Here is a 25,094-nt window from a genome sequence, read left to right on the forward strand (position 1 = left end):
CCACTAGAAAATTAGGGAATGTGGGTCGACTAAAAATGACTAGCTTAAGTATAGCCTGCACATCGGGCGTGGATGCTTCGCACACAGAAGATGTCCTGCCTGTCATATCGGTGAAATTTCGATGATCACTGGATACCCCGATTAGGATGCGGCCAACTGTGGGGAGCTCCTAATATGCAAGCTCGACGGTATGGTGCTGGGTGCACCTAGTGTCCGCTCTCGATCCACCATGTATTGGCATCGTGATGTATTTTAATTAGTTGAATCTTTTGGTGGGCTACAGCCAATTTAGAGACGTATCAATTAGCAAGACCCTTGGATCATAGATTAAAAAAGGTAAAAAAAAATTCAACCAGGGAACGAATGTCGAATATGTGAAGGAAAATGATTGTACCTTTTTTTATTTCGAGAAGTTGCGAGGCCTTGACAATTTTAAATAAGAAAGATGTCACTTTCTCTTCACCGCTCAATCATCCTCCATATGAGTGATTTGACGTAAGTCTAAAAGAAAATGTCCCCAAGAAAAGTAGAAGAGGGATTGCCTCAAGCAAGACAAACCAATCCAAATCAATGCCTTTCCACTTATCATGGCATAAACAAAGGAAGAGCTTCATATATCTTCTTGCTTATTATGAGATGACAAAAGGAGTACATGAATATACCACATTTGGAGCACGTGAAGGAGGAGATACAAAATCATCTAGAAATGCCTGCATGTTTGAGAACGTGAATCAGAGTCCTCTCACCATATTTTTAAAAGCACAAGCGTAGGCAGCTGAATATACCTGAGTTGAGACCACTTAGTTGATCAAGACAGCCAGAGAAAATTGGAGCTCTCGTATTGCATCGTCTGCATCTTTTAGAGTGATGTGTTTTACCTATGAGTCCTTACCTTCTTGTTTCCTCAAGATCAACTTCAACGGCAGTATTTTGGATGGTGGTGCAAAGAGAGGAGTAGGGTTCATGATCTGCAATTAGGGACCATGCTTGTTGGCAACTGGAGGGTGCCATATCTACGACATCACAATACCCATGGTAGAGTTGAGAGGAGCATAGAAAAGCCTGATCTTTGCTGTCACTATGCTTAGAGCCATCGATGTAGTGTTGGAGGGGGACACAAAGACGGTGATCAGCTAGTTACTGGAGGGTGCTGCTATTCAAGATGATCGACATCCAGTGTTGGTGGATCAAAGGAGACTAGCATCCACATTACGGTCATTTAGTGCAATGCATATTTATAGGGAGGTCAATAGTGCTATGGACTAGGTTACTACACATATAGCCAATCACACGAGGCCGGTTCTTTGGGACTCTTCCACGTTGGTCCTAGAACTACAACAGGATTTACTATACTCTGATGCATCGAGTTGTATATACAAAAGGGCTGTGTAACCTGGCCACCTCACCAAAAAAGAAAAATAGGCTTTCTGGTCCTAAAAGGAGAGAGTTTGATCCTTCAAGAAGTTTTTGGTGTTTTACTCTCTCCAAATGATCCGATGACTGGCCAACACAAATTTTTGAATTTGACCATGCTTGGCTATAAGCTTAGGAAGACTAATCGAAGTAGTTCAACAGTTTATATTTCATTTAATAAAGTCTTCTAGCTACCAATCCATTAGTCATAGTGACAAATCATAATTAACTCCATAGAGGTCTTATATATTCAAGCTTTTCTAATTACGGCTAAGAGACCATAATCATATATGTTTATCTTTTGAGAGAAAGGGAAACAAGATCCATTTATAAATATCTAGGCCCAAATACTTGGGAATGCAACTAACTGAAACTCAAACCTAAAAATCCTTGGTCACTAAGCAATGAAATATGACCACAGCCTCCGTTCACCAACCATACATATCTGTCCATGTTTATACCTAATTATTGCATGGCCAAGCATCGTAGAGCTAAACATCATGTAGCACTTAAAATTGAGGTCATTTGAGATTTACCACATTTCATTAGGTCCATGACAAATGCTTGCATTAACACAAAAGCTTGTTATCTATATATGGAGGCTAGTTTCCATGTTACGTGTATGATATGTTCAGCTGTTACTCGAAATAGGTAGCATCGATGGGTTCTTGAATTAAATTTGACAACTCCATGCAATTGTAAACACACATTGTCGCACATTAGGGGAATGAAATCAGGTCATATAATAGTAGGCTTAGCCATTCTACTTGGCTCCTGTCTATGCGCTAAAGGTGTTCCAACTAGGAGTAATAGGTTGCCAAACCATTTATTTATTAAATTTCCTTAGGATTATCATTAGGAAAATCATTTAATCATTTACTGCATAATTGTGGCATCGCTTGTTGTCATGCCTAGAATCCAACACCCGAGTCTGAACACGTAACACGATCGCACACTCTCTAGGGAGGAGCCCTAGAGAATATAGTAGGCTTAAAAAATTTATTACAACCTCAATATTTGTAAACAATAATGACCTCAATTCATAATGAATAATAAAATTGATCCAATTACAGAATTAATCATCCAACTAATATCAGTGATGCTCTATCTATTAATCCCTTCCACCTGTGATCTCAACTATAGCCAAATACTACGCAACCTACAATCCGTAAAGGCTATCCCACACATAAGCTCCTATATGCTATCCCACACGTAAGCCCATAAATGCTATTCCAATATCCTCAATCTATAGATTCAATGTTATGGTATTATACCCCCCTTCGGCCTCCGGCCTCGTCCCCCTCGGGGGGAGTTGTTTGTTCCGAAAGACAGAATTAAGACAGATGCAGATTAAACTAAAGATATTAAACATAACAAAATTTCGTTCTTGTAGATTAGATAATTTTATTCCGATTGAGTTTTTTTTATAAGGGAAAAAAAAGATAAGACCTATTGTTTGTTACCTTTCTTTCATAAGCAAAAGACGTCAAAATATACCATCAAGATAGATAACCATCTATGAGTTTTTTGGTTTCATCGCTTGTTGTTTCGTATGGTTCAATAATACCGCTTATCCTAGTACATGGACAACTGTGTGGACTGATGGACTTACCAGTCTTGATCGTTACAAAGGACGATGCTACCACATCGAAACCGTTGTAGGGGAGGAAAATCAATATATTGCTTATGTAGCTTATCCTTTAGACCTTTTTGAAGAAGGTTCTGTTACTAACATGTTTACTTCCATTGTGGGTAATGTATTTGGTTTCAAAGCCCTACGAGCTCTACGTCTGGAGGATCTGCGAATTCCCACTTCTTATTCCAAAACGTTCCAAGGCCCGCCTCGTGGTGGCTATCCTCTGCATAAACTCATAGAGGCTATCCCGTGACAAGGTTAGTCCAAATTATATCTTATTTGTCTAATTTATATGTTACTCTTATCAAACTAGTTACCATTTATACAATAATTTTTTTCTCAAATTCAATGTATCTTTGTTCACATAATCATGTTCTCAATATTTGATACGTATAATAACCATATAAATATATTTGTATTAGCAAATATATAAAATATATCATCACATGCCAAACCAAATTTATCAATATAAATCTTATAATGCAAATCCAGTGGTACAAACCAAAAAACTCTACCGAAGACTGATTAAACACAATGATCACTGACTCGCTTCACAGTCTATGAGCTGGGATGCAGAGTACCCCAATCAAAATCTTCTTGCGCAGATGACTCTGTCTCTACAAAATCAAACTCTATTATCAAAAAAAGTCATACAGTGAACTAATAACTTAGATCGCCAACCGGCGTCCGCTAGGAGTCCATCACTAGACCCCTCGAATCCCTATTACCACCTACTTGAATCAACTAGAGAGACACTAAGAGAGAGAAAGAGGAAGAAAGAAGAGAGAAAAACTAGAGAGAGAAATAGAGAGAGGAGAGAAGATAAGAGGGAAGTTGAGAGAAATCCTCTCTCTCTCTCCTCTCTTCACGATCGACCCATCTCCTTTCTCCCTTTTCACTTGTAGGTCCAACGGGGGTGGCGGGTATGGTAGCCTGGCTCCCACTCGGCGGCAGTCACGGGCGGCGCATCCCTAGCCAAACCGGCAGCTGGCGGCGACATATAAGGAAGATGAAGACTAAAACATGGGTACCTTATTTTGGATGAAATTCTAGCGATTGCCGGCTCAATCAAAGCAAACAAAGGCTAAAACATGGGTAGAAGAAAGAGAAGAAGATGAAGGACCCTTACATAAGCCCGACAAGGCATTCCAACGACCTTTTTCAGCGGAAATCAAGGGAGAAACTCAGAAACAAAACTCAAAATTGCTGGCTAGATCCTAGATTTATCGTGGATGGCTTTTAACAAAAGAGGAGGATTAAATAGAGGAAGTTCTCGAGTTCTAGCTGGTGTTGGGATAGCCTTAGGACTCACGGAGTCCGACGAAATTGAAGGAGAAAGAAGATTCTAGTTGGGAGTCTTCTCCTCCACCCTATCGTGAGGCCTAGATAAGGTTCAGAAGCAAAATCTACTACATAGAAAAATCGAGTCGCAGGCCAAACATCAGGAAACCATAACTTGGTCACACGATGCCCGATTGAAATGATTTTTTTTTAAAAAAATGGATATCTTTTCAAGATCTACAACTTTGGGCCAACCTCTTGAATCGAGTAGAAATTCCATCGTTTAGGTTCCAAAATGAGCCAGTCAAATCGAAAGTTTTCTTTTAGGGTAAGACTTTGACTAGGCGTAGCTCTCTATATGAGAAGAATCAGGCGGAGCGACAAAAGACAGTTAATATAGAAGTCGAGATATACCTTCTCGAGATTTTTAGCTTTTTCAAAAAAAATTCTACTATTGATGTCTATTTTAGAAAAAAGAGCCCTACTAGGTTTAAAAAGAGGGATCTGATCCAAATTGTGTTAGGGTAAACCTCATATCATAAATAGAGGTTATGTACCTCATTGTTTTTAATCATCAATGAAAAAAATAGGACTTAAAGCCTTACTTTCGAAATTCTTCCATCTTCTTCTCGTTTTCTTTTGAGAGATTCGAGTTGAGTGGGTTGAAGAAAATATTCTTCTTCCCAATCGGATCAACTATGAAGCTACATGATAGGCATGATGGTTAAAAAATTTCATATCTAGCCCAAAGGTTGTCGATTTTATTGCCAAGCCATTAAGAATTTTTTATGATAATTCGACTACAGTTTTCTCCTCTAAAAATAACAAAAGTGGAAGCTAAAGTAAGCACATCGATATAAAATATTTAGTTGTCAGAGAAAATATTAAAAAGTAAGAAGTGGCCATTAAGCACATAAATACCGAGTTAATGAATGCTAATCCTATCACTAAAGGTTTGCTAGCTAAGTTTTTTAGGGATCATTTATGCCATATGGGGCTTGTTGGCTCATTTTGAGTCATTGCTTTTAGTTCTCTAACTATTACGCATGTTTAAACATATTTGGTTAATTAATGGCATGATGTCTATTGTGCATATTAAACAATTTGTCATGTACAAAATCGTGATCCATTTGGATCAATAAAGTTGGACCCTAAATGATTTATAAGAAAATCATTCATAAAATATCATGAGGTACTCAATTAGAAAATATCATACATTGTAATACATGGAAGAAAGTGCTCATCTAGAGAGCATGGCCATCATGATTCGTGTATAGTTTCTATTTTGATAGCAATTACATAACTAGCTAATTAGTTAAGTTGTAATAAAGTGATTGTGACCATCCTATTATGTTAACTATCACTTACAAGGATTGTCTGACTACGTCATGTGGGCTAACTAAGAGAATGTTGGCCACATCTCTGCAAGATGTAATTGGCCCACATACGTATGGCTTAGTTGTAAGATAATTACAGGTGGTAGGTAACTACCTACTATCTCTAGTTTTGGCTAAGATAGTTTTTGTGATGGAAGGAATGCCACGCCTTGAACCCAGCACCCGTGTCTGGCATACGACACAACCATACACTCCCTAGGGCAGAGCCCTAAAGAATATGCAAGGCCTAAAAATATTATGTAACTTTAATATCCGTAATTAACAATGATCTCAATTTATATCAAACAATAAAGGTGGTCTAATTACAAAATTTAATCATTCAACCAGTATCATTCTCTCCACCTGTCATATACTATGCAACCCGCAATACTGAAAAAGAGAAAGCGGAAGCAATTGTAAGCTTTACAGCCCAGTAAGAATCTTCACACATCTACACCAATACAATAATAATATAAGTTTGAAAACTACAAGAAAATGTTGCACATATCATGAAATCACAAACTAGCTATCAATAATGCTCGAATAATCAATATAAATACGTACATCAAATATCAATAGAAATCCATCCACTCAAGAGTGATATATCATATAATATTTCATAAATCTTCATTAGTGTTTTCAATGCGTTTCATTCCATTTTTTTAAAAAACTTAACAAGATCAATTATTTTTTCGACTTTGGGCTAAATCCCGGTTACGTTTTCGACCCGTGACGGACAATCCTAGTATCATATTTTCAGTTTGTGACGGAACAACCAGTACTTTTATATTTTCAGCCTGTGATGGGGTAATCAATAGTATCACATTTTCAGCCTGTGATGGGGCAACAGTAGTTTCATATTTTCAGTCTATGATGAGGTAATAATACTATCACATTTCCAACCTGTGATGGGGCAACCAGTAGTTTCACATTTCCAACCTGTGATGGGGCAATTAATAGTATAGCCTGTAATGGGGCAATCAACAGTATCACATTTCTATCATGTGATGGGGCAATCAATAATAACGAGATAGTTGTACCAAAAAAAAAATAACGAGATAAGCCCAAAGTCCTTATTTTTTTAATCAGTTCACATCCACACATCAATTCCTTTTTAATTTTATTCCGGCTTAGACTTGTTGGGAATTGTATCCTAAATGTCAATCGTCAGCATGTTGATGATTGAATTTTGTAAATGAATTGACAAATCAATAAAGTTTTTTTTTGGCATTATTCATCATTTTACATCTTCAAATGAACTCTTATATGATGAAGTTCTTAGGACTTATTAATGATAAAGGAGGATTTATCTTCGAGTCCTTAAACTAGTTCGCGACCAAATGATATGTTGTTACAAGGATGACAGCATTATCAAGATTAGGTCATTGTGTGACACATACATTGGTTGTCCTCTTAACCAAGGAGTGTGAAGACACTGGTATGCCACACAGGTGAAGTGTAGGAGTACATTTCACTGAACGTGACCAATTTCGGAACGCTCTACTGTCAAGAGATGTTCCGAGTAGATATGGGTATAAGTTTGGCCCTCTGACCTGAGACCGCAACATGTGACTAGCAAGCAACTCATTGTACTTTGGTACCGGACTACCTGAATTTCTAATTCAGTGACGGAAGGTCACTGGGTGTAGTCAAGTACTTGCGTAGTCAGTTGTGAGTCGAGATGGAATTGACCCCTCCTGAAAATAGGAGATAATGTCTTGTGATTAATTTAGCAAAACATTGGCCAGGATAATCTTAGTGAGGAGTCACGGGATATCTAAAGTTAATCACATAATAGATGTACTAATTATAGGGTTGACAGTAAGCACTAAGTCATCCTGGCATTAGGAGTCAAAGGGATTGAATTATACAGTAACCATAGTTCAGGGTTCTAGAATATTTGCTTCGCATATATTCGGCCTATCCGGACATCAGGTACCATTGCTAAATGGTCACATCGATTAGTGTAGGAAGTCGTTCCTATACTACCGGCTTAGGTTCGAACCTATGAGGTCACACGTATAGAAGATTCCTGATTGATCAAGAAGGCTGATGAATGATTAAGAATCATTCAGGAGTAATTTGGTCAATTCGATTGGCAAATTATCTTATAAAATAATTAAAGTAATTATTGAAGGATTAATTAGTAATTAGATTGCTAATGAACTCAATTGGATTGAGTAATTAGACTAAAGATGAGCCAAATTGAATTAGATTCAATTCTGGGCTCAATCAGGGTTTTTGACCTGATTGGATTAGGTCTGAATCAAGAGGACTTAGGTTGACCAAATTAAATTAGATTAAATTTGTGCTTAATTAGATATTGACCAAATTGGATTAGGTTCAACCCATGGTAATTGGATCATTCTAATTGTTAGGATTTAATTAAATTAAATGGGTTTGATCTGAAACTGTTCGGATCTTGAAATCCACTTGTCACATATCCATGCATGGCGCCATAAATTGATTTTTAATATGATTAAAAATTAATTTAATTTATTTAATGGTGCCATGGGACACTTGGCAACATTAGTGACCTCTTTCATCATTAGATGGGTCGAAATGGAGAGATAAATTCATGAAAAAAATTGGATAAGATCAAATTCTCTCTCTTCATGGCATATGTCATCCTTATCTTTATCTCACTTCTAATTAAGGTTGAATTTCGAATTTAATCACCACAAAATCACCACATGACCCTCTAATCTGATTGGGGGCATGGGAATTTCGAAATTGAAAGAGGGAAGTGGCAACATGATGAATGGTTTAGATTAAATCAAGCTTCATCATGTAATGGCACATGAACTTGAATTTTGAATTCAAAATTCAAAACCCCACAAAATCCTCCACAAATATGGGATGGTTGGCATGAAGTTAGAGGGGATAGCAACATTAAAAGGACCTCCATCAGCTGGTGGTCGAATTCAAGGAAAAAAGAGAGAAAAAGAAGAAAAAAAGGAGAAAAGAAAAGAGAGGAACCCTAGTTCATGCATGGAAAAATTCTGCATTCAATCTAGCTGACTTCTTCCTCCTTTAAGTCCATCGTACCATTAGTGTTAGGGGTCCCTGATAAGAATCTTTAGATCAGATCTAAGTTCTCTTCAATCCCTGTAAACCTTTCCTCCAAGTTCTTCCAAGAAGGCGGATCAAAAGTTGATAGCGTTGGGAAGATCAAATTTCAGCTTCAAGAAATTCTGCGCAAGCTAGCACTTCCGCAAGATTGGATCTCTTCAGAAACTTCGCGTGTACTTCTCGTAGAGGCTATTCGTGTGTGTGGCTACGAAGTCAAGGATCAGATCCACAACTTTCATCCATTATAAAAGGTATTAATCTAGCATTAATCATTTATTATGGTGTCAAGATCTAGGTCCGATTTTTTGAGGTTTTACCCTCTTTTGGGGCTCCTCACGGAGATATCTCCAGAATCCATTTGATGGATATTCGGAGATTAATTGGAATAGAGTTCTTAAGTTTCAGATCTGATAGTTAATCATGCATGAAAGTTTTAGCATAATTGTTTAAACGATTCCGGCATAATCCTATGTGTTCTTAAGGTGTTGCTTTCTAGATTTGATCTTGTAAGCATGCATGAATTAAATTGTTTGATTCGATTTTTTCGCTGCATTTTTGAAACTTAAAAAGAACTATGTATGGCTTGATCCCCCTTATGAAGGGGTACGTAGGCAACCCGATCAGGTTCAGCCATGGTTTTCAAAAAAAAAAAAAAATCAGCATGCTAAACACCGAAGAACCTAGGATTCACTTTCAAGACTAACCACGGTCACATTTTTGGCCTGTGATAGGAAAACCAATATAACATGGTTAGTCTAGTGCCACATCTATTAGTTTGATTATGCAAGTGTAAGTTGTGCTCATATATACACCCATCATACTATCTATCATAAGCAAATAATATCAAAATATGATTTAATACCAAAACCATCATTAAAACATTCCGATCATAGCATATCATGCATATATAAATACAAAAATATTTATATTATGCAGGCTGGTGTACAAGAATTCTTACCTCTTTGCTGACAACCCAGACAAGCTAATCACCTGCCCATATCGTGATTGACCAATCGGGGTGTATAGAACTCTTCTCAACGTCCTCTTGTCTAAAGAATTGTTTTTCTACCGAACTAAATTAATATAAAAAATTATCCGAGGTATCCGACAATCTAGAATTCTTTATTGATCCACTAAAAGGCTCCACCATCACGTAGCAACTCAGGATTAACCAGCAACCCTCACAACTAATGATCTCTCTAGATCGAGCTAGAGAGAGAAAGTACCCATAGGAAGAAAGAGAAACTAGAGTATAAGATCTTGTTGGGCTTTTTTCTGTCCGGAAGACTTAGGCTCTATTTGGGGGAGCTTTTGGAGGGCCAAAAAGCACTTTCTGGCCCTCCAAAAGCTTTAAGATAAAAAAGAGTATTTGGCAAAAATTTTGAGAAGGTGTTTTAGCTTTTCCAGAAAGCTGAAAACAGTTTTTAGGAGAATCTACATTTTGAAGCTTTCTGAAAAAGTACTTTTAGGCCACGTCGGGAAGCTATTTTTTTTATCAAAATATTTCCATTTAAAAGTTCATTTTTCCTCCCAAAATACTCCAACCTGCTGCCTCTTCCTCTCCCACCCATCCCCTCCCTACCCCGCTTCAATGCCCACCCTCAAGGCCCTCTCCCCCGCCGCTGCCCCCGACGCCCTTTGCCTCTTCTCCCTCCTCTGTCGCTCCCTCTCCCCCGACCGCCTCTCCTTCGCCCTCCTCCTCAAAGCCACCTCTCTCTCTGCCGCTCTCGGCCGCTCCGTCCACTCCGTCCACTCCGTCCATGCCCTCACCCTCATCTCCGGCTTTACCGCCCACCCTCCCGTCGTTTCGCCGCCAGCTTCGATCGGCCCTCCCGAGAGCTTGATTGCCCCTTCCATGACCGCGCGGGTGAAGTGGGGCAAGGGAAGAAAAAGGAGAGAGGAAGAGAAGAAAGAAAAAAAGGAGAGAGGGGAGAAGCTTCGGGAAGGAAGAAAAAGAAAGAAGAGAAGGAAAAGAAAAGAAAAAGAAGAAAAGAAAAAAAAAAAAAAAGAAAAAGAAAGAAAAGAATAAATAAATAAATAAATAAAAATAAATATTTGTACTTGTTTAACTAATTTTATGACCTAGATAGAAAATTTGTTAGAGAGATAAATAATCATCAAAAGGGTGAAAAATAATTTATACTAATAATTATAATATTTTATACATTTATTATTGTATTATACTATCAATATAATATTATATTTATTATACCATAATTCATTGATATGCAATGTTAAATAATTTAATATTATATTAAATTATTATGCTATAGTATACAATATTATATTACTATATTATAATAATATTATATTACATTATAATAATATTATACTATATTATATATTTATGTATTAATATATATTATATTTATTATGCTCTGTTGTATAATACTATGCAATGTCCTTTATGGTCATTTTGTTGTACCGAAAGTACTTTCTCAATTTGTTTACCAAATACATGTTAAAATGGCACAACACTTTAGAAATGTAATTACTAAACAACAAACAGCTTTTTATAAAAACTCTACTTCAGAAATCTCTATTTTCAACAGCTCTACTTCCAAAAGCTCTAATGCCAATAGCTTCCCCAAACAAGGCCTTAACCCCATTCAAAACCAAGGTTGATTGTGAAAATAGATTCGTACAGAAAGTATATAAGGCCAGTTAAATGACAACACCCAATTGTTCGAGTTGGTCAGCACAACGTAATCTAATTCATCTGATCAAGAATCATATATCAAATCAAGAGAATAAATCAGGGGTTATCAATTATGGGTCCAATAGTGACTGACAACAGTCGGGTGCAGGATGGACATGGTCGACTAGGTAGCAGTGTTCGACGATCCAGGTCAGTCTGCTCTGGCCAATCAAACCAATCAAATCACGAAACATGAATCAGACTATGGTTCAAATAACATAATAGGGATTTATGATGATTGAATCCAGTCGCAACGACACTGGTCCAGGACCCTCTATTGGGGTCGACATGGGTCTACAATGAAAACATTTGGGACCCTCCTGCTAGGTCCATAGAACCATAAGAAGAGAGAGAAACAAAGAAAGAGAAATTAAGAGAGAGAAATAATCCAACTAGAGAGAAAAAAGAGAGAAGACAGAGAGAAGTTCCAAAAATTTGAGACCTCTCATACGGTCATATAACTCGAAACTCTTCCTACAACTACATAACGCTGAATAAAATCAATACTGACTCGACCTCCAGATCACAATACTGCCCGAAACCCTTCTAAGGGTCAGCCCGACTTCACAGAGTACCTAGTCCCGCCAGTAGTCCACTAAAATATATAGAGAGAGAACGAGAACAGAAAGAAAGAGTGATAAAGAGAGGAACAGGAATAGAAACCAAGAGAGAGAAACTAGAGAGAGAAATCAAGAGGGATAGGAGAGAGAAACTCTATGTTTTCTCTCTTCACGATTGGCCTTCTCCTTCTCCCTTCTCCCTCATAGGTCTAAGGGGCGGCGGCCATGGTAGCCCGGTCCCCACTCGATGGCGGCCACAGCCCCATCCAAACCGGCAGCCGGCAGTGGCAAAAAAGAAGAGGATCAAGACCGAAATAGGGGTCCTGTTTCAGCGATTTCCTGGTGATGCACTGGCTCCAAGCACGGTGAACAAGGCCGGAAACATAAGATAAGAAAGAGAAGGAGAAGGAGGAGCATTATTGCGGTCCGTCAAGGCGCTCTAGCGGCTCTCCGGCGACGAATCAAGGAAGAAGGATCTAGAATTAGAACTCAGAAAAGAAAGAAAATCCGGCGACGATTGTTTGGGATATATGAGCAAGGGCTTGAGGGAAGAGGGGAGGTGCCTTCTATAGACGGAGTCCTAGGGCTTTCACCAGAGTTCGGCGAGCCCTACGACTCCTCTTCCGCGATGAATTCGGGGAGGAAGATGACTCCAATCAGGAGTCTCCCCCATTACACGTGCCAGCGCACGTTGGGCGGCCCAAGCGGCCAGTCCAGCCCGTTCCCAGGCCGGCCCAACCCAAACAATTACGGGCTCTTACAAAAAACTAACAAGTTTTTTGTTATTTGATAAGGATCTCTAGCCTAACCTATTTTTAAATCTACAATATTCTATCTGCCTTATAGCTTTTATGGAGGCATAAGTTTGAAGACTTGTTATTTTTAAAGTATCCTTGTAAATAGACTTTGATCAATGAATAAGGAGAGGTAGGCATCACCAATATTATCGTTAAATAAAATTATTTATTTGTGATGTTTTCTCATATACACTACTTCTTTGGGGTGCTGGGAGAGAGTGTGCGCGCACGCATATGCACTCAAAAGTGATGGCACGATGTTAGACCAGGTTCATAATAGGGCAACTTGGCTCCTCGATGCTTGTTGAAGGTGATTAAATGATCATGTAGGATGCTAGTTATCCCAATATGCCTTTTTGTTAATATTAGGTTCTCTGTGTCAAGTGTCTGTCATCAACATCTATATCCCATATAGCCCTTGGTGAATTCTGTCAAAAATTGCAACCTAAGGTGCACCCTGGTGAAGCTTAAATAGGTGTTACCTTAAGTACCATGAAATATTTTGACAAGCTTGACTGATAACTGTATGTGCTGCCAATTATTTTATCCCCAGGTCACCAGAATTAGAGAATCCATCATCAACAAGACCTATATATTACAAATTAGATCCTTTGGAACTACCTAAAAGGTTCCACAAGACCCACATTAGCAAACAGGATCCTACTGTTTCCTTGTTCTGTTTGTTGTGCATCGCAGAAGAGATGTACCGCCATGCAATGAAACCACTACATGGGTTTTCCTACTTTCCTTTTTTCTTCTTCTTCTTTTTTTTTAAAAAAAAAAAAACTTGTGTGGGTGTGTGAGGTCCCATGCTAGTTGGTCTGCATGCAGTGTCAGGCTACTACGCAAAATTTTTGTTATAGAATGCCATCAGGTATCAAGGAAAACAGGACTGCCTTTGTAGAACCAACTGCATAAGTTAAGGGCAATACAGACAGAACTCTCTTTGAACTAGTGGCAATTATGAAAGTATCAGAGTTCTCTAGGTGGAAGAGTAATCCACAACTGGGGCAATACTACCTAAAACTAGAACATTTCCTACCGCTAAGTACTCGCTTGGATGGTATCAGTTCTTGCTACTCTTGCAAAAATGCAGGGTTTCAGAGTCCGATCTTGAGAGGTGGGGTGGGTACAGGGTAGAAAAGGGTAAACCAAATCCACTGTAACTCAAAATTGCATCATGGGAATATGCACCAGCATTGTAAAGCTGGGTGATCCATTGGCCTAGGTGAAGTTTATTAGGAATGCAATGCCAGGACTGGAGACTTAGAAATCATTCATAACACACCATAGACTCAGTTTTTTATATTCATGCATGAAAGGAAAGGACATGCTTTGGTAGCAAGCAGCAGTGGAGGAGTTTGCTCAACCAGACAGGACTATGAAAGGTTAGTTATGCCCATTAAAGCAGCATGACATCCCAACTAAACTTTATTGTAGCTTGGACTGGTCATGGCGATTAAACTAAATTAACCAATATCCTTCTCTTACTTCTCTGTCAAGCTTACTGATATAGCTAGTCTGATAGACATATCCCTTACATCAAATCTGTTGCAAGTTATCTTTGTTCACAATTCCATCACATTTTTGCCCATCACATAACGGTTCTTTTTTCATGCCTTTCTTCTTGAACTCATGTCGTGAAACTGGTCCAAATTTCCAATGGGTGGAAAACAAAGTCATCCTCTTATCTGCTTCAATTAATGTTAGGTGGAACCAAAATGTTGAAGGTTGAAATTTGAAGAAAGATAGTTAATTGCGGCCTTCGAGCAAGAAATTCAAATTCATGACACAAATATAGGTGTTGGAATAGGATTTTTTGATTCCCAAAACTAAAATTTGAAATCATTGGTGGTCCAATTTGCATAAATTTGATCTGCAGTATCAGGTATTTTGTGAAGGACTTGCATTCAATCACTGGCTGATACTCTAAAAAGTGGAAATTAATATTGCAGGAATGAATGGCATTAAATCATTAAGTGGGTCATCAAGCAGTAGAAAAGATAGATATTAGTAACAAGCTAACTATTGGGAAATAGACAAAATCCACATCTAATTGCTTAGGTTGGTGAATGCTTTTGAGGTTAAAAGGTTCTTCTGCATGGATTGCATAGTTTTAGGTAGCACATGGATGACAAAAAGGCTGGACAGGTTCATGGTTGCTTTCTGCCACTATAAGCAAACTTCGAAACTCTTGCATGTAGAAACCTTGAGCAAAACAATGAACATCTCCTCGCTGGCCATCATCAAAAATGAATGTTACTGCAATAATACTACGGAAATTTGTGTTTCTCAGACTTTTTTGGGAGGAAATGATCCTCAAGCATATTTAATTCCAAGAAAGATTTTTTTATTTACATAGATAATCAATGATCTCTTCGAAAGTTTTTTTCTTTTCTTTTTCTGTTTTTTTTGGTAGGGGGAGAAGGGCAGAATCCTATTCTTAAGCCACAAACATGGTCTTCACAGATCCTACATATCTATCCATCATTTTGGATGCGACAATGATTGAGATGAAGCCACTACTTGTGTGTCCTTCCTAGCTTCCATCTTCTTATCTATTTCCTTCTCCTTTCCCATCTCCTTTTTAAAAATTCATCAGTTCCCCTCCTACATCACTATATGCTTCCCTACCATCTTTTATAAATTCTCTGGTTCCCTCCTACACCACCTCATGCTTCATCAATCATTTTGAGGTTCATAATTTATATCTTATTTTATAAGTAGTACAGCTCTTCTTTTTCCCTTTCTAAATGTGTGGCCGTGAGAAGGTCTATATGATTTAGAGAATGAGAACAATGACATAAAAGATTTTGTGGGATTGTTATGTTTACACTTGTTTATGGGAACAGGATGTTGATGACATCCATATAACTCGAAGAGATGAACAAAGGACCCTACTTGAGAGATGCATCTCTGAGCTAGTCCCCGCCAAAATTGAAGGCAGAGAAGAAAGAACCAAAGACACTATGCAACATGGGAATACTCTGAGAGCTCAAATGAGCATCAAAAGCTACCAAGATCCAAGCACACGTGCTTGTCCCTGCCAAAGTCCTTTCTCCATGCTTTTCAAGCAAGGTATGCCCCATGCTAATGACCAGCCATATATAAGTTTCTGACAAGCCTGCCATTGTTAATTAGCCTTTTGCTAGAGAACAAAATATCATCGAATGAAAAACCAAAGATAGATGGAGAGCAGCCATAAAAATCCCTAAATCAAACTAAAGATTTAGCTTCAAGCAAATAAGTATGTTTACAGTGCCGAGCGATACTTAATTGTGCATGGGAAGTTTTATAGGATATAATAACCACTAGAGCTAATCATGATATTTAGATCCTCCAATATATGAAAAAATAAAATAAAATTTTAACCATACTATCTTGTGGATATATTCTGGGGGATAGATCCACATAAATAAACACAGTAGTACTTGGACATGTTAATAAGAAAGCCAGGCATGTAGCCAGTAGTACCATGTGGTGTGCCTGGAAAAGTAGATGCAGTGGGATCCTAGGTTTCCATAGTGATTGTAATTACTGCCACAATAAAAAATTGTTCAATGGTGATAATAATGAAAAGCTATTGGACCACTCCTCGATGTACATTTATCGCTACATTTTGTTCGACATTCATCTATCCTTTCTTGTTTGCATCAAAGAAACTATCAACCTGCTTTGATTTCCATTTATTAGTTTGGACCTAATGTTCTGATTACTTAAGAAACCAAGTAGATTATTATGCAAAATATTTTGTAATTGTGGGCCATGGATGGAGAATGATGAAAAGGTCTTGATACAATGCTTCCAAATGGAGTTCTAGTTGAAAAATTTAAGGAATTCCTGCCTGATATCTTTCAAAGTTTTATTTTTTTGTACTCACCTACCTTAATGAGCTGCACATGGAGGGGTCTTCTCTTTTGGACATCTCTTACGTGTAATTATATGTTGTGAGGCAAGCAAGTGGCTGACTTATTATTATTATTATTATTATTATTATTATTATTATTATTATATTTAGAGTGTAATATTGATTTAGTTATGGATAGAGAAGGTTTTAAATTCTAATTAAGATATTATAATAGAGTCAGCTTGATTAAATTCTCAACTGCAGCATGGTATATACCAACAATTGAATAATTAATTGGCTTATTGACATCAAGGGAATCTGAGCAAATCATCCTTGGATTTTTAAGAAACATATTGGTTTCATCTAAGGTTTTCCAATTGGCATGATCGATTGAATTGTACTCTAGATTCCAGAGTTTGGGATATTCTTGAAGAGTGCATTTTGCATCTTCTCTACTAGAATTAGAGCAGCTTTGGCTTAAGGACACTGAAACATGCAAGAGATTTATTCCGGTGTAAATTCTCACTGGATCTTGCATGGAGTCACAAGAAGATACTTCTTAGTATGGTCATGGGAAATGTTAAGCTGTACTGGGGGAAAAGAAATGGAGAGTGTTAGGCTTGAAACAAAATCCTGACAGAGCATAATGAAGCTGTGTGTTTGCTGAGGACTGATCTGTCTTCGATATCTGAAAATGCAGCTCATACTCGAAAAACTTCTTCATCCATGCTCATGTTAAGACAATGAAGAAGATGAATACTCTCGCCATTGGCAATATAGTTTGCAATTAGTTTGCAGTAGGCCAGGAGGACTTGGGTCTGTTGGTTGGCACCCCTCTCCTAAGTACTTGTTCTGGGGACAGGTCCCATGTCTGAATCTAATTAGTGGTCGCATTCTCAATGTATTTTCGAAAATAGAAAAAGAGAAGAAAAAGAGGTAAAGTTTTGTGGCAGCATGTATACTTTAAGCTGAAGGTGATTTCATAATGACACCTTTAATTACTGTGCCTGAATGAATGATATGGCCCTCGACATGAATGAAACAAAAGTAAAACATGATGGGATAAGGCTTGCTGTCATCACTAGCTATTCGAATGATAGAATCTCTTGTTTTGGATGCAGTCTTCATTACATCAAAAAAGATTGGTCTTCATCTCCATAGGTCTAGTATGCCAGTGACATGGAGAAGGTAAAGGGTGATGAACTATTACACTCCATGTAGGCTTGACTTAGATATCAGGCTCTCAAGGAACGCATAACATTTAGTGCAACATTTACATCAAAAGAGATACTACTGCTACAGTCCACTAGGATTACAAAGATAAAAATGTAGGAGAAGGATCGGAATTACAGTGATAAACAATGTAAGAGGAGCATGAAGAGACAACATGATGCTCATTGTCATTTCTATAGAAACTAAGCTTTCAGGCCTTTTCATTTAGGCATTTGGTTTCTTTTCTTAACTGCTTCCCAGCATGTGGCTCCCTTTTGCACCTTTTGCTTATTAAATAGGGGATTCTCAAGTTGAGGGTTCAATATCATGCCACTGGCTGCAGCCATTGATATGTGACAATATAGATTAGACTACAAAGATAAAGATATATGAGCAAACCAAGAGAGCGAGCGAGCGAGAGAGAGAGAGAGAGAGAGAGAGAGAGTTTCCATATATTTGCTGGATTTTTTTTTTAAGAAGGATATATTTGATTGGAAGATCTATCCAAGATAGTTTACTAACATGGACAAAGGAACGAGGCAAAGCCCTCTTTTCTTCAGCTCTGTACATTCATTGGTCCCCTCAACAAAACCCAAATCATTTACAATATTACTTTTGATCTCCAAGCCATTCCCACAACCAACAGCTTCTTCCTACAAAATCCAAAGAGGGAAAACTTGGTCTTAATTCGAACCAACAGAAACAAATAACGACAACAACAAGAACATCAGCTTTGTTCAAAAAAAAAAAAAAACAACAACAACAGTATGAACACCTTCTTTCTCACTCAAAAGGGGAAAAAAAGGTATCAACACAAACAAATTATGTTACCTGAGGAATCCCCTTATTATGATCATCAGCTTTTTCCCTTGGTTGCACATCCGAGTGATTCAAATAACTAACCTACACCAACATGAAACAAAAATAACCATCTAAACTAAAAAATAGAAGACTCATGGTAATTTTAGAATCAGAAAGCATCGAAACAAAATTAGAACATAGGTTCTTCTAACCTTGGGACTATTAACCGGAGAGCTGGCAGTATCTTCCAAAGGATCATCATCCAAGGTACCACCGGCCTTCCTCTTCTTAAATCTGAGCTTCTTGCAGCTCTTCGTGGCCTCGGTGCCGGCCAAAGGCTTCCATGCAGCACATGAAGCAGCATCAGATATGACGGAAGACCCTCCCCCCATGCTAAAAGAGCAACCATCTTCTTCCCTCTTCTCTGATGCCAGGAAGTCCTCAAAATACATGGTCCAACCACTTTCCTCAGAAGAGGGTGCCCCTTCCTTGGAGCTGAGAGACCTGTTCAAAGAAGAATGGATTGACTCCTCCATCATAAGGGTGAAGAGATGGTGGGCTTGCACATCAGGAAAGAGCCCTGAAGTAGTTATATACACACAGCCAAAGGAAAGAAAACAAATGCAGAAAGAGAGAGGGAGATAGAGATAGAGATAGAGGGAAGTATTATATTGGTGTGGGGTAGAGGGCGTTGGGGGTGTTAAAAATGAAACAAAAGTCTTGGTAAGGGAACGTGCAAGAAGAGCAAAGGAAGATTGTGACCTCAACAACTTTAGACAAAGTTTCACACCAAAATTTCCTTCTTTTTTACCATACTTTTATCTCCCCTTGTTGCTTTTTAATAAAGACTGCCAGCCATCTATGACTTTGGTCGTCTACGGCCGTTGTTGAACCGTTGTTACAGTTTAGAAGAGCAGGTATTGGTTGGCCCCACGACCAAATAGGGAAGGTTTTTTGGTTAGGCATTAATGGAGTGCAGAGAAAGTCTAGGGAACTATTGATAGGAACGTGATGCAAATTTTACTCAACAACATGCCTTCTGCTTTCAAGCTATCCTCAAGAATTTTATGTTTCATCCGGATTACATGGCCTTATAAGCACTTTATTACCAATTGGACAATAATTTTTTTACCCATATACTAAGTTGTATCAAGAAAACTTATATCCATCCTATCAGGGTCTGAGAGGTTCCAGCAACATGGCTAGACCTATTTAATAGATTGGTTGGATTTAGGTTCAAAGTTGTCGATTGGAAGCCAATTTGAGGCTAATGTAGATCTAGCAAATGTTTTGATGAACCTTAATACCATAATAGAATATTTGAAACAATCTAATGGCCATCGTATTGGGTACTATATATTGGTTCATTATCTGTACAATTTGTTTTATTAAGCTAAAAATTTAGAAAATTCTAGCATGTTGTTTGCCTATATTTTATCAAATAGAGATAAGCATGCAAACACCTATACGGTTTTTGTAAAGTGTAAACGGCATATATCATGACTGTAACTATTTATGAAAAAGGTTGCAGGCCAATCATGTATTCAGAGAGACAAATGGGACCGCGGATTGAGTGGCTTCGTACGTAACCAATCACTCCAGAAGCACCCTGTGGGTCCAAATGGAGAGCTACCTAGAGCGCTCTGTAATCTTTTATTTTCTAATTTTACTGAATGTATCCATACCAAAAATGTATAAATCATCCGTTTCAACAAAAAAACAAAAAAACAAAAAAAAGGCTGCATGGGTAATTCATCAACTTACGAGCTAGAAATGCATCGTAACACTACTCCTAGCTTTACATTATATCGATTGCCAGGATTATCCAAATCTCAATTATCCAATATGGGCACTAAAACAGATTCGCAAGACTCTGTTAATAAAAGAGTAACAAAAATTAACTATGATTAATTTGCTGAGGAGAGTTTGAGCACGAATTTTTGATAATGTTGGTTTTTTTTGGTAAAATAATAATATAATCTTGATTCTCAAGTGTTTAACTTGCATAATTACAGTTGGCGAAGGTCCCATCATTTCTTTCACAAAAGGAAGATTAAAATATATACATGTTGGTTAGTCATCGTTATCTACCATCAAAAATATATAATTTTTTTTCCCGTTGTGCTTAAATGAGCATTAGCTTTCAGTTGGAAAGGTCAACAACGGCCCTGGTGGTGACCGTACCCACATGGGTGTCGCTGATCTTCTGACGTGTGCGCAAGTCCACGTACATCCGTTGACATTATTCGTGCACTGGGCGATTTCACACCGTGAGTTATGGGTGCAACCCATTTGGATTGGTCTTGCTCACCATTTTATCCCGAAAATGACCCCACAGTGCCCATTTTTCGAAGTTTTCAACAAGTTGCTCCGCCCTTCATACATCCATGGCACAGTGGCCCTGGAAGCAAGAACATTCAATTCTGTGATCAAAAATTTTGATAAAGTCATTGTCTTTTGGTAATTAAATGTATTTTCTAAGACAATCTAGGGTTTGTGCACCCTCTACTTGATAACTGGTCTTGAGTTTGATCTTTAGATGGTGCATCTTATGTTGCACGCGTATCTCCCTCTTTTTTTCGCTGAAATAATAGCTATTATTTTTTCATTTGAGCTTTGACTCGGTTTTAAATTATGAAAGTGCTATGGTTTGTTGCAATAAAACCATAAATAATAAGAATAAAATATTGTTGTTATTTAATTATGTCACTGTTCACCTAACGAATATATTTTTACACTAAAAGATATTAAAATTTGAGATACAGATAATGAAAACATCAAATTGTAAATATTAGAAAAAGGTACTTATTGAACAACTACCATATGTAAATTCTCCATCTAATAAATGTATCATATAATGGCAGCCTTTCAGAACTACAATAACAGCTACTATGTAGACTCTTAGAGTGATAGTGCTCAAGGCTGCCTATAGGTTTTTTTGTTCGATCTCTTGATAGTTATAACAGGGACTTGTGGTCTAAGATATTTGCTAAGATGTAAACACTTACAAATAGAGGTCATATAATCCAAAATTTTTATGAACTTTGTCTATCCTAATATTTTTTTTTTAAAAAAAGAAAAAATTATGACAGTACTCACTCAATTATTGAAGAAATTATTAGATGGAGCAGGTCTAGCGAATCAATACAAATCCCGAAGCTATGTATGGTGGACAACATGATAAATTTTCATCCTTGATCTTGAAGGGTTTAAATACTGAAAAGGTAATATGGTGAGTGATTTTTGGATTGATTCACTGGATTTGATTCATCTAATAATTTCTTCAATCATTGGGCTGGAGGTTGTTTACCCCACTTGGATTGTTCACTGCTCCAAGACAAAGCCTCAGCCTTGGTGATGACCTCCTCCCCAAGAGGATAACCAAAGGAACGGGTGGGTGCACAAAGAGAAACGGGGTGCATTTATGGGGAACCTTCACGACAAAACTTTGGCAGCCACATCACTTGGGCTGTTCCTTAATTTCTAACCCGTTGAAGGCCATAACTGATCCCAACTTGTGTTGCATCGTGAATAGGATTATGTAGAAAGACGCTTGACTTTCTTGCCTGGCTGCCGTATTGGCAGAATGGGGCTGCGAAGTCTTTCCGTCCGTTCATGCCCACAAAACTATGAGGAAACTAAAATATTTTTCAAAGTTAGGTGAATTCATGATTATCGGGACACAGTCTCTACAACAATGTTTAAATTTATTAATACCTTTTTTGTTTAGAGCATGATGAAAGTATTACGCATTTCTAGCATACATACATTTGTGAGTGCTAAAAGTTCAAAGATCCATCAGCTAGGGTGGAGTAGCAGAAGTAGAGTTATAAGGTACAACCACTGTGACTAGCCACATAAGTGGCCATCCAGTTAGAAGTGTTAGTAGCTTTTCTGTAGATATACTTTATCTTAAAAAAGTAAAGGCTAGCCACCACCAGCCAAAAAACTAGAGGTGCGATGATTGGCATGATTGGGCACAAACGTAGATAATCACTTCACTATGATAGAGGAGTTTCTTTTTAAAAGACTGTGGAAGGCCTTCGAAGTCGTACGCTAATTCTTGCCATGTGTCGCATAATTCAATCATCGGGATGCTAGAATCAAGAACCACCTACCGCAACGAGAAGCAACTATGGTTCTTGATGATGAAACTTGCTCCATCATATGCCCCTTTATCATGCACCCTACCATCGAAATCTTGAGAAGGCAGGGAGGTGGTGGCTCTCAAGTAAAATTAATTTATGGTATCAAATTAACATTTTAATGAGTTGAGCTCATACAAAAGTCTGACAAAAAAACCCTTAAATTATAACAAAGAAGTATCATGCTCTAAGTTCAAGTTATTTTATGGATATTGTAAGTTATAATAATATATTTTTCCAATAAAAGTAATGGTACTTGGAGAAACTTCTATATCTTTAATAATTCGAGATGAAAAGGGTATAGAGTTTGGGTCCTCTCCACTTCAGATATAAAAGTTCCGGTATTTTAATAATGGCACTATCCTAATATTGTATGATAACCATGATTGACTGGGTCCAGCATAGTATGATAGGTTAATTTTTGATTCACATTCGAGTTAGAAAAGATCTTGACTCAAGATTATCGGCCCGTAAATCCCTCCTAACAACATGTTAGAGTACATGCGACAATTTGTTACACTCCTGGATGTTATTCTTTGCATAGGACATGATGTTTGGTAACCAAATTATAGTTTTGTGGAGAGCTGAAAAGTGTGATGCCAGATAGCCAGGTGGAATCCCAAGTTCTCAAACTTCCTATATTCAAAAGGACATGGTTAGTATGCAATTAAAAAAAAGTGCAGCATGGTCAGTTTTTTTAATTATCTCATAATGATTTTATTGGTTTAAATACATTCGTTTTTGCTTTTTTTTTTAGTAAAACAATTTTTGTTCTTTTCCGAAGAACATCCATGCCCCGAACTGATGAGATAATCAAAAGGTAGATTTGCATAGATCTCAAAGTACTTCAATCTTATTCTTCCATCCTTGTGCAAAGATCTCAAAGTAGTTATTGCGCGATTCAGCAGTTGATGACATGAAAGAAGGCCAATCATTCTTTTGCACGAAAGATATAGCTGGAGGCTATGACGAGTACATGCTGCCTATAGATAATCAAGTTCTTACAAAACAAGTACCAAAAGCATCAGCTGCCAACAACATCCTGTGGTAATGGGTTAGAATGATGTTCATAAAGCTCCTGCCCATTAAGCCAAAATATAGCAGTTAGAGAGTCCCCCTCCATCCACAGTTGATTAGCTTTACATTCAAGCAAAGCAAAACATAAACATTCTCATGCAGTGGTTAGTTCAGCAAATGGGACAGAGCATTTAGATAACTCACGACATCCAGCATAAATGAGACGATATATGCTGTCACAAACGACATAACCGGCAGCAGATTCATGCTCTCTCCTTAAACCACATCAAAATTCACCTTCAAAACTCCCACGGGATCTATTATGTCTCTAAATCTAGTAGTTATCTAATAATTCTACATAGCACGCAGAATTGGCAAATTACTGCAAAATATCACATATATGTAATGAATCTAAGGCAACTTTCTTATTAAAAAACTAAGATTATAGAGATAATTTCTGAGATATTCCACGTAAAGTTTTCCCAGTCACACATATATCACACCCGTGGAACCTCTCTCTCTCTTGTCTCTACGGAATAGAGAAATAAGTTAGGGTAGTATGTCAATAAGTATCTCTCGTGATCATGACCCACTTGCCTTGTTCCTCCGCAACATGGTAATTTAGTCCCTTGTGTCTCCTTTTGTCGTCTAATCTTCACACTACCCTTTTTTTTGTAGGAACATGCTCCAACCCAACATCCAATTAAATAGTCCCCCATGATTGTTCTTAATGCTTTTTAATTCATACTTGTCATGACATCTTTTGGCAAGAGCCTTTTTTTTTCACTTTTGAAGAATTGAACAAAAGGAATTTATCATTAGAATACTTTTAGGATGGGTTTGGTTTGTGATCAAAATCAGAATCGGAATGGATTGAAATAGGAATAGGAATCGGAATGGCCATATTCTCCAATATGTTTGGTTTATGATTAGAATCGTAATTGAAATTGGAATGAGATTTGAGTATTTGGAGAGAGTCAGTATTGGATTTAAGAAAATTAGAGCATTTCTATTTTCCTCTGGAATTAGAATAGAAATAAAACTCCCTCCAACCAAAGGGTCGGAATAGGAGTCATTTATTTTTATTTTCATTTTAGAATCTAATTTTCTCTAACCAAATATGCTCTTAATTATTACTGTGTCGATGAAAAACGACAAGGTGGTCCTAAATTGGTGATACGGAGACAATTGCGTGGTTTTTGGCAACGTATATGAGATTGTCAAATAATTCTCAGCAGA

At 37.6% G+C, this 25,094-nt stretch overlaps 1 protein-coding gene across 1 annotated transcript; it reads right to left on the reverse strand.

Moving 5' to 3' along the window:
* Window positions 1-17,913: 17,913 nt before the first annotated feature.
* LOC103722446 (vascular-related unknown protein 1-like) lies at window positions 17,914-19,309 on the reverse strand. Its single transcript, XM_039132183.1, has 4 exons — window positions 18,906-19,309; window positions 18,724-18,795; window positions 18,415-18,545; window positions 17,914-18,229 (listed from the first exon to the last, which is right to left on the reverse strand). The coding sequence occupies exons 1-4, from the start codon at window positions 19,230-19,232 to the stop codon at window positions 18,199-18,201; spliced, it is 561 nt and encodes a 186-aa protein (XP_038988111.1). The 5' UTR covers window positions 19,233-19,309; the 3' UTR covers window positions 17,914-18,198.
* Window positions 19,310-25,094: the final 5,785 nt, after the last annotated feature.

This window comes from Phoenix dactylifera, chromosome 11 (assembly GCF_009389715.1).
Source record: "Phoenix dactylifera cultivar Barhee BC4 chromosome 11, palm_55x_up_171113_PBpolish2nd_filt_p, whole genome shotgun sequence".
NCBI lineage: Eukaryota > Viridiplantae > Streptophyta > Magnoliopsida > Arecales > Arecaceae > Phoenix > Phoenix dactylifera.